Source organism: Trachymyrmex septentrionalis, unplaced genomic scaffold, assembly GCF_001594115.1.
Source record: "Trachymyrmex septentrionalis isolate Tsep2-gDNA-1 unplaced genomic scaffold, Tsep1.0 scaffold68, whole genome shotgun sequence".
Taxonomy (NCBI): domain Eukaryota; kingdom Metazoa; phylum Arthropoda; class Insecta; order Hymenoptera; family Formicidae; genus Trachymyrmex; species Trachymyrmex septentrionalis.
Genome location: NW_017305862.1, coordinates 1,048,690 through 1,058,756, shown reverse-complemented (window position 1 = coordinate 1,058,756; position 10,067 = coordinate 1,048,690). Strand labels below are relative to the sequence as shown.

At 34.5% G+C, this 10,067-nt stretch overlaps 1 protein-coding gene across 1 annotated transcript in view; it reads right to left on the bottom strand.

Annotated features, from left to right (window-relative positions):
* Window positions 1-5,735: 5,735 nt before the first annotated feature.
* The window catches only part of LOC108753293 (UPF0489 protein C5orf22 homolog), a 714,118-nt gene continuing 709,786 nt past the window's right edge, over window positions 5,736-10,067 (bottom strand). The window contains exons 7-8 of the mRNA XM_018494769.1: window positions 8,288-8,506; window positions 5,736-5,868 (exon numbers count right to left, since the gene is read on the bottom strand). Coding sequence (XP_018350271.1) covers window positions 5,736-5,868; window positions 8,288-8,506 — 352 coding nt within the window. The remainder of the gene's footprint in view (window positions 5,869-8,287; window positions 8,507-10,067) is intronic.

Here is a 10,067-nt window from a genome sequence, read left to right as displayed (position 1 = left end):
ATTTTTTTCGAAATATTTTCTTAATCAACACTTTAATTGATACTTTGCTTATTACCTGTTTAAATATATGAAATGAGAGAGAGAAGCTAATTAAAAGATTGCTTAATTTCTTAAAAACCTATCCCAACAAGCACACACCTAAAAAATTAATCACTTTCTGCCTTATGTACTATCGCCGTTGGAAAATTCCATGTGTTTACGATTAAATATTTATAACGAACCACGTTATATATTCGTCATATCGAATCTCTCGGCTAAGAAACTCGCCGCGAGGGAACTCTATTATAACGTCGTCTTTATTTATGTGTTATTAAAACTTATGGCATAACTTCTGTTCCTTTCTTAGTCTATCCACGAGGAAACTGTCACGGCGCCTCACGTTGTCCTGTGCACATCACCAGTATTTTCCGCTCCAAAAATTAATTTGCGTTCGCATTCTGCTGTGCGTAAAGAATTGTTTTTTAGAAAATTTGACAGTGCGAGATGTGATTTAACCATCTTATTTCTTATCGCAAAATCAATTAAAATGGAAGATAATGTAGGAAAACACAGTGTAAGCTTATAATAATATCATGATATAAATTGTATTAAAAATTGTCTTTTATTATATAAATATAAATATAACAGTTCTTCAACAACAGTTATGTGTAATGTACGTTCGAATATAACTTTCAAATGTATCGAGCATAAAAATTCCAGTCCTTTTTTTCACTCAATTTCTAAATATTAACAAATACAAAGATCGAAATATTTCACATTTCAACTTAACGCACGACGCTCACATTGCGATATTATTAAACTTTCTTTCAAGTTAATCTCACCAATGTTACTTGTTTTGATATGTGTCTATCGTGAAATCCCTCGTTTACAGCTCACGTAAATTTGCTATTTTTCACAACATCTGTATGTCCGAATCTGTAGGTTCATCTGTCTCTGATGAATTTTTACTCGAGGAGCATTTCGAGCGCGAAATGCAATTAAAAAAGTTCACTATGCGGCGAAAACTGGCTCTGTTTTTTTTTTCCCCCCTCACGCGCCACTTTCACGTCGGAACACGGCGAGAGAGAGCGGTCACTCGGTTTGCGAGCTACTGACCACTCGCAGTTGCATCCGCTGCACGAGATGCATTCACACACACACACACACACACACACACACATACCGGGCCATCTCATCGCACACTGCACCAACAAGCACGCGAAGTTTCCCCACCGACGGTACGAGCGCATTTTCGCAATTGGATGTTCAAAATCCGGTCGGCCCACCTTTAACTACGTGCAAAGCTTATTCTCGAAAATTTATTCGGACGAAGAAAAAAATATCGCGAGTTATACAAAAATTGTGAAATACGATATCATTAACATAACTAATTTTAACGATTTCACAGTAAAAGTATTTGAAAGTATTAAAATATGCAAATCAAATCCAAGTTCGATCGCTAAAAATCGCTTAAAAGTTGTTCTATTATCGATTCCAAAAGAGTAAATTGAAAGTATCGCTTTTAACACGAACTTTTTCGTCCGTACTTTGGTGTGTACATACACACACACATGATTAATGTTACTGTAATTTTACTTTTATCATATCTTGCGATTTTTGCAACGCGTTGCGATAATGACTTTACCTTGGAGTTCTTCAGAAGAGAAATATTTTGTGACTTGGTCTACTTGTACTTTCAGAACTTTATATCGCGTTGGTTTTATTTCACAATGTCTCAAAATTATCGCCTGCTTTTATCGCAACTTCTTTCATGCATGCACAAAGCTCTTTGATCAATTTGCCAACTTTTTGCAAAATGTGTGCGCAGATGAAGACGGTAACAATTGTAAGACGTGCTGTATTCGCCAGTGAAGCAATAAAAGAACGTGACCAAATCACATACCTGACACAACATTTCTGAAGATCCTACTTTAAAGTTATCGACTAACGCGCTGCGTGTTAAGATGATAAAAAAAGTAACTGGCGACTCGCTCTATTCGCGGTTAGCAATTAATTCTACTATCTAATTCGTGCGTTCGTCGTCTAAATAGTCTAAATGCACTGATAATACGGGTCAAGGCTTTCCACCGCGTACACTTTTTTTCAACCGAAACGTAGAGTAGTCCCGTAACAACTAGTGGACCTCTCTCACCCTTTGCCTCCGTTCTCCGAATAAATTCTCTCGTCTCTCTTTCTCTTTGGCCGCTCTCGCCCCACCTTCTGCCTCATGAATCTCTCAAGGCTCGAACAAAGGGCCCAAATAAATACAAATAGCACTTCCGAACAATGGCCAACGGTGCAGGCCTCCGCCTATGGCGTTGTCTATGCGGCCCTCTCTTCTCTCGTGCGCCTTCTCTCGTCCCGTTCGCCGTTTTACGTTTGTCGAGAGACCGTGTCGAGAGACAGGGATGGAAAGAGATTTTTCGAGGACGACCCACGTGTAAAACGGAGTATCAGGCATGATGGGTCCCTCCGCGCCGTCATAATTGGCTTTGCCTCGGCTTGGCGTATCGGCCTCGCATTATGCCGTTGCATGCATTAGCATATTCGCCTGAAGATCTCTTTCGTCACGCGCATAATCGGTAAGTATGTTCCTCGAAGGGGTATGTTCCTCTGCTGGGTTCCTATTTCTGCGGCACTATTTCGACTTCGCGGGAAATACCGAATGTCATCAAGATTTTTTTAATGGACATATGCGCGACCGCTGCTAATTATATGAGTACAAATAGTTTGTTTGATTTTTTGCGCTACGTAATTCTCAAGTTTTGTTTTAAGCTGGATACTTGAATATCATTACGAAATTGATAAAACACATAAAATTTTAATGAAAATACTACAAGATAACAAGAGGAAGAAACTAATGGAAGCCCAAAGGTTAAAGTTAAAGATGTGTAATTATTTATAACAATTAAACATAATTCCAAAAGTGTAAAAGAGTATGAAAAATTGCACAAATTTCGATTCATTGAAAAATTTGTTTAATAATTCAAAAAAATTCCAACAGTTTTTTGTTTATTATCTTGCGACAGATTGTTTTTAGTGTCAGTATACAGCAGTTTTGTTCTATGTTAATTTATTTCGCAAAGCCTATCTATTATCGGGCGAATTCTTTCGCGCTTTTGTTTTTTTCCTGTGCGACGTTTTTTTCTTCTCTTTTATGCAGATTAGATACGGGTATGGGATTACAGTTCCAGGGCGGCTGCACTTTTGCCAGTCAGGGCTGGTTTTGAATAATTCCCTTAGAACCCACTGACACGGTGTCACCTGGATGAATGAAATGCGAACGACCGTGAGAGAGAAGAGAAAATTGTGAATTATAAAGAGTCTACGTGCTCTAGAACAATATTTACATTCGTTTACTCGGATGACAAAAGTATTGATAAGAATTTCTAATTAATTAATTCTATTATCTTGCCGCGTCATACTTGTGTGTGTGTCTTGAAAATGTTAACACTTTGTTAACTGATTTCTTTAATCTGCGTTAAATAATCTGCGTTATATAATTTTTTTGTGTTTAAAGATTCGGACATTGCACGTTCGTTATAAAAACTTAAATGAAAGGGAACTGGATAAAAGAGTATCTATATTAATCTATATGTATCCAAAGGAATTATGTTTTCAAGAATTAAATAAATTTATCTATCTATAAAAGAGAGAAGTGTATTGTATTATATATCTTAATTAAGGAAAACATCAGAAAAGTCTAATATAATTTACATTTTTCGAGAAAAAAAGTGGAGAAGGAAGAAGTATATATATTTTAAAAAATAAGAAATTTGGAAAAATCTTAATTAATCTTCATCACGTCTTGTTTTCTTAACTCACAAAATCCATCTAAGATGGCGTATCCGCGAGATAAAGCTAAGAGAGGCAAAAGTAAATAAGTGGAAGTGTGTTACATTACGAAACGAGAGTCTTGTGTTGTAAAATTTCCGGGCGGGACGGAGTCGGCAGGACGGAAGGTCGCATCCGTTTTTTAATTCGAGGTCAATGACGCTCGAGGGAGACTTAAAAGTTGGGCTAACGATGGGTCTGTTGACCCTCAAGATTTTTTACTCGGTCGTAGGACGAAATCGGACCACCCTGTCATTAGCATACAAAAGTCTCGACTGCAGGCCGAGCGAGCGGCCCGTACGGCGCGGCGGTTAACGACAATCATTACTTGGGAGGCTGGCGACTCGTAAACTCTCTTTCCTCTCTTTCCCTGCGGTTGTACTTTAATGTTCGCCCCTTAGTCGCGCGACCGCACTTCCGCCTGTACCTTGCCCTTTTCATATTCAATTCCGGTGTTTGTCCGGAAATCGACGTCTAAGCGCAAAGTGTTCATGCTTTCGGCAAATTTTTTATTTTTTTAATTTGTCTATCAGAAAATAAATTAAACTTAATAAGAGTTAATAAATAAACAGAATTTTTTAATATAAATAATAGTTTGGAAAACATTTTATCTTCCTAATTTTACAAATATACATTTACAATACAATACTGTTTCTACTTTAAAACATTTTATATAAGATTGTATTATTTTTATTATAAAGAAGTAAAGTTTAAATATGTAGATCAAATAATTAATATATAAAAAGGGGTACTAATACTATTCATTAGTGTCAACGATGTTAAAACACGTTTAATAAAGACCTAGACTAAACGGACTGTACGGGTGCTCGCGTCTTCCGCTTCCGTCAATCGTTTCAAACTGATATATGCAAAAAAAAATATCCGCGACTACTCCGTAGCTCGTTGTGTGCCATGTCCACAATAGACACGTCTTGAGAACAGCCTCAGGAAACGCCGCGATTGTGGGAGAAGGAAGACATTCGGTTTTTTTTTTTTTTTTTTTTTTTTTGGGCACTCCCGCGTTTTTGTCTTCACCAGCAGCTGAAAGGGTTGCGCAGAACGTTGGAAGGAGGGAGAGAGGGAGGGAGGAAGGAAGGGCGAGAAAGAGCGAGAGATGCCAAGCGAGAGAGTAGAGACTGAGATGAGATGGAAGCTGTTGAGACGTGTGGGAAACGGATCCAAGGTATGCAAATCTGAGACTCGTGGAACGAAGATCAGCAAAGAGGATAGGGGGCCACTTTTGCTACCAAAAAAAGCGGCAACCTTCATATTAGCATTGTGTGCGTATCCCACCAGTGGACCAGTGGTACCGATCTTAAACATGTAAATCGCCGTAGCGTGATCAAAAACTCGCCACGTCTTTTCTTGGTCATGTTTGCTTTACGATCTACGAGAATGTTTACGAATCTGTAAGAGGTACGTGATGCTTCAGATAACACTGTCTGAAATATTATAATCTATAAAGGATGATCGTACATGTGAGAGAAATTTGAATGATATTTAAATATGTTATAATATATTGTATATATCATTTAAAATTGTTAATCACAGTATTGATTTAATCTTAATCTAATAAAGATTTCTGTCAGCTATCCTTGTTATACGCTGTATTTATCTACTATACGCCAATTCATTGAATAATTTTATGAAAAAAATTAATAAACGCGGAAATACTCTCTGGACTCGTATATATATTTTTATATAATTAATAGAAGAAAGTATGCTTGTTTATGTTTTTATTTCACAAATAATTGTAATTACAAATCAATGATCAATATATTAGTCTGTCACACGGTTATACGTGCGACAATAAAATACATATTATATTTTGTGATTATACTTATTATTTTATTTGACAAACCGTAGAAAAGGATTAAAAAGGATAAAGGGAAAGAATAAAAGGTTATATTCCTTTTTTATAATTATTGTTGTTCTTCGTCTTGATAACTCAGTTTGATATCTATTTCCGATCCCAGTCGTTCACGAAGTTGGTCAAGAACGTCAACTTGAATTTGGTCAACATTTTCGAGAGGAGTGTAATCGTCCTCACTAGATCTGCAATAAAAAATTATTTAATAATAAATATAGTTTATGAAAAAAAACATAGCTATTTGTTTTTTTAATTCTTTCTACCTATATTCTTAAATTTTAATAAAATAATTAACCTTGTGTGGTGATAATATATTATATAATATATCATTGAGCACACACACACAAAACCATCTCGGGATAATTTTTCCTTATGTATTTTTCAAGTTATTTTTTCTTAATACGAAATAATTCTTTAGTGAAGATTTAATAAAGAAATTAGTATTAAAGACAAGCAAGATTTATATCTATTAAAGAGCAAAGTACTTAGCAATTAATTAACAAGACTCTTACAGAATTCTAATATTGGCCCATTTAATATTGAAAGAAAGTAACTAATAATTTATTTTAAGTATTAAAAGCACTATGTTTAGTACTTTTAATGCTCCAAATAAGTAATTAATTACTATCTTTTAATAATAAATTGGTTCATATTAAATTATTGCTAATATTTAATTTCTGTAAAGCGGACGTAAAATGAGAAAAGAGGAAAAGAAAAGGAAAGCATAAAAGTAAGTTTAAAGTAGATCATTAAAAGAATCGTATTCTCTATTTATTCTCGCTTTCACTTTTCTCTATTCTTCTGCTTTCGCTATTTTCACTTTTTCGTTGATTCAATGTTTCTTCTATTTGCTATCTCACCCTCTGTCAATTTTTGTCGCTGATTGTTTAATCACCGTTTGGCAAACTACGAGAGAAACTGCAAACTGTCCAGAGACGATATCCGACAATGTTTCCGCGTCTCTCCCCCGGAAACTAATGTGCTGAAATGGGAGTTGGAAACAGCGAAGGGTGGAAGCAAGTCGAATGGGATAGAATCGATTTTTTTCACAGCTTCTGCCGGAAGTTTGAGCAGAATCTCCGTACTTTTGTTGCCAGATGGCGCCAAGTCACTTACTTTAAAGTTATTTTATATATGCATATAAAAAAAAAGTACTAAATTTTAATAAATATATATTTGTTTGAATAGTACTAACTAAATATTTACTAAATGTAAACGTATATTTATTTATAACAAGAAATATTAATTTGTTTTACTATAATTATTTATTATTGAGTAAATATTTATTTATTGTAAGTAAATGATAAATAATAATAAAATTTAATTAGTACTATTAATAAAATATTATTAAGATTTAGTAAAGTTTCTCAGTGTAACAGTGTAGCTATATATATGTTCAGATAAAAGCATATCTATCGCATCAATTGTAATTCAAAATATTGTATGTTCGTATTAAATACTATCAGACAAAAATTATTTCAAAGAAGATAGTATGAGAAAGAAAAAAAATAATATATTCTATAAAATATATATATGTTTCTTTTTGTGCATTATTAATTGTCATCGTTAGTACTCTGTCTTTATTTTATTATCCGGGAAATAACAAATCCGGGATAACAAAATTTTTTTCAAGTTCAACAGAAGTATTGTCACTTTAATATTTAGGAAAGTTTAATATTTAAGAAAGAACGAAACAAAACTAAGAGGAAGAGATATATAGGATTTACTTCAGGAAAATCGGAGGTAGAGACATCTAGCTATGAAACATGAAAGTTTGATGGTTTGATTTTGTGCACCCCTATGTGAAACCTATCCCTGCCTATCTGGAGGGTGGGGCTTATACGGTATACCCACGATCCTGAATCCACCCCTCGGATAGCCCCGCCGTGTCGTCCCTATAAGCCGCCCTTCTTCTCTCTAATTCGTGCCCTCCCAGCATCTTCTTCCACGCCATCTGCGGCATTGCAGACTTCGATTTCGCGCGCGTACAAAAGCGGGACAATATTTTCATTTCAGCTAGTGGTTTGAAACCATAAATTAAAGCCAATTTGTACAACCTGAACTTTTAATTGTCGGTATATGTACAGACGTTGCCTACCGCGATTGCTCTAATTGTCCTTTAACTTTAAGAGGTACACAACCCTCTTACCACAAAATGATTCCTGCACGTTCAACTATTGTATACATTTGATAATTTATCACACGTGCAATTATTTTCGGCTTGTATTACTAACAAGCCGCATGTGGTATCAGTCTTTAATAGCATAATGTAAAATATAATCTCGAATATTAATTCAACCTTATCATAGTAGGTTTTTAGCATATATGGAAAAAATACAAGAATTTGCATTAAATCCATTTCATATTTAAAGATATTTGTATAATGAGGGAAACCGTTGTAAAAATATCGCTCCATATCATTATCAATCGTTAGGTAGTAGAAGATTGATCAATAAAGAAATTTTTCTACGTTTTCCAGTCAGTCCTATGTAATTTTATTGTAAAAACAAATGTATTTAGTAAATTTTTTAATTTTTAATTAAATTATTTGTAAATTTTTAATAAGAAAAAAAAGATTGTATTGAGTGGAGGAGAGTGATTTACCTGGCTATGGTGACGATTGTTGGAGGCGTAGGAAGAGCCGTTAAAAACAATCTGAACGTTCCATTGATCAAGCGATCGAGATCGTTGGGCTCTGTCACGTGCTCGGGTAGAACTGTATCATCTATAGTGCAACCTGCATTGTACACTAGCATCCAATCGACTTCGGAATCTCTGTAGACGCTCGTTACTTCTTGAAAAATCCGATCCACAGCTTCGTATCTGAAAATTGCAAAGCACGATTATATTAGTAAGTATAAGTATTGCGTCGTAAAATCAAATAAATTTAATCTGTGTGTTTTTATAAAAATTAAATAATGCTATGAATTTACACATAAATATCATTAGATAAGTATTTTTGCTATATTTTCGCATTTGTTTTATTTACTCTCTAAACCTTTAGGAGTGAAAATTGAGTAAGTCTTGAAAAAAGAATGAAAATTTTTCACTCTTGGACAAGATTTTTATTTTTTCAGAGTAAGATTTCACTCTCTTTTTAGAAGTACGATCCACTCCAAAAGAATAAAATCTTACTCTATTTTTGAAGTGAGACTTTATATATTCCTTAGAGTGACTTTCGCGTCTTTTGGAGGGCGATTTCACTCCAAGAAATTTAGAAAGTAGCTAAATAAATCAGATGTACTAATAAGAATATTAAAGATATTAGTTGCAGAACGAATATTTATCGAAAGCTTTTGTTAAAAAAAAAATGTCTTCAATGATAAAAGCGCTTCATTTACGAAAAGTCGATTACATAGGTAATTTGTAAACTTCATCGCGGACGCGCGTAACGATGGACGAAGGCAGACGGAGGACAAAGGTTGAACGATAGAAAGTTTATAATACCCCAATGATAGCACGTGGCTGCAAAAGTTGAGGTATTTCCTGAAGGCACGCGACGAAAGTTAACACGGCCACAAGAACGGTTTCCGGGTGCTCGTAATTTGTACTTCTCCGTTCCTCTACGAACGCTCTTTATCTCCCTCCCTCTAACTCCCTTATACCGCCGCCCTCTGCTTTTACTCTTATCTGATCACAAGTTTTCCTCGTTTTCTGCAGCTGCAATTCCTGGCGCGGCACGATCGGACGATACCTCCGTTGACAAGCAGGGACCGATCATCTGTTTTTTTTATTTAGATTATCGATAATGATATCATTGGGGATGACGATGCGGGAACCGCGATGGCAGGCTTCGTAAACCTGTTTCTTAATAAAAGGACGTTTTTAAGCATATTATGATACTCGCGTAGACTGTTATTAGTGTTACGTGGACCAGACATTAGAAAGTTATAGTCACAAATTAAATTTAAGGAAAAAAATGGATTGTGATAAAATCTTATTCTTCGTTTCTTTTTACAAAACTTTACCTCGTGATATTTATAATATTGCACTGAGAGAAATATTTTGTATGAATAACCATAATTTAATAGATACATAAATTACAAAAATTTTCTCATTTTTCAATTTAAACATTGTGTGTATCGTTTTAATCAAAATTTAATTACAATAACCAAATTTTGACATTAAAACAAAACAACTTATAAATTAAAAAATGAGACTTTCACATTCACATGTATCAACCAAATTGTGGTCATTCATAAAAAACATTTCTCTCAGTGTGAAAGTTCTAAATTTGCAAATAAAATATGATGAGAACTTTTAACGGTCGAATTTATTCCAAATTTTAGAAGAAATACCAATTGATACTCGATGGCAATTAGTTTTCAAGATCCGTGTGTCAATGTAAATTTTAATAGAGAATCATACAAGAGAGAGAGAGAGA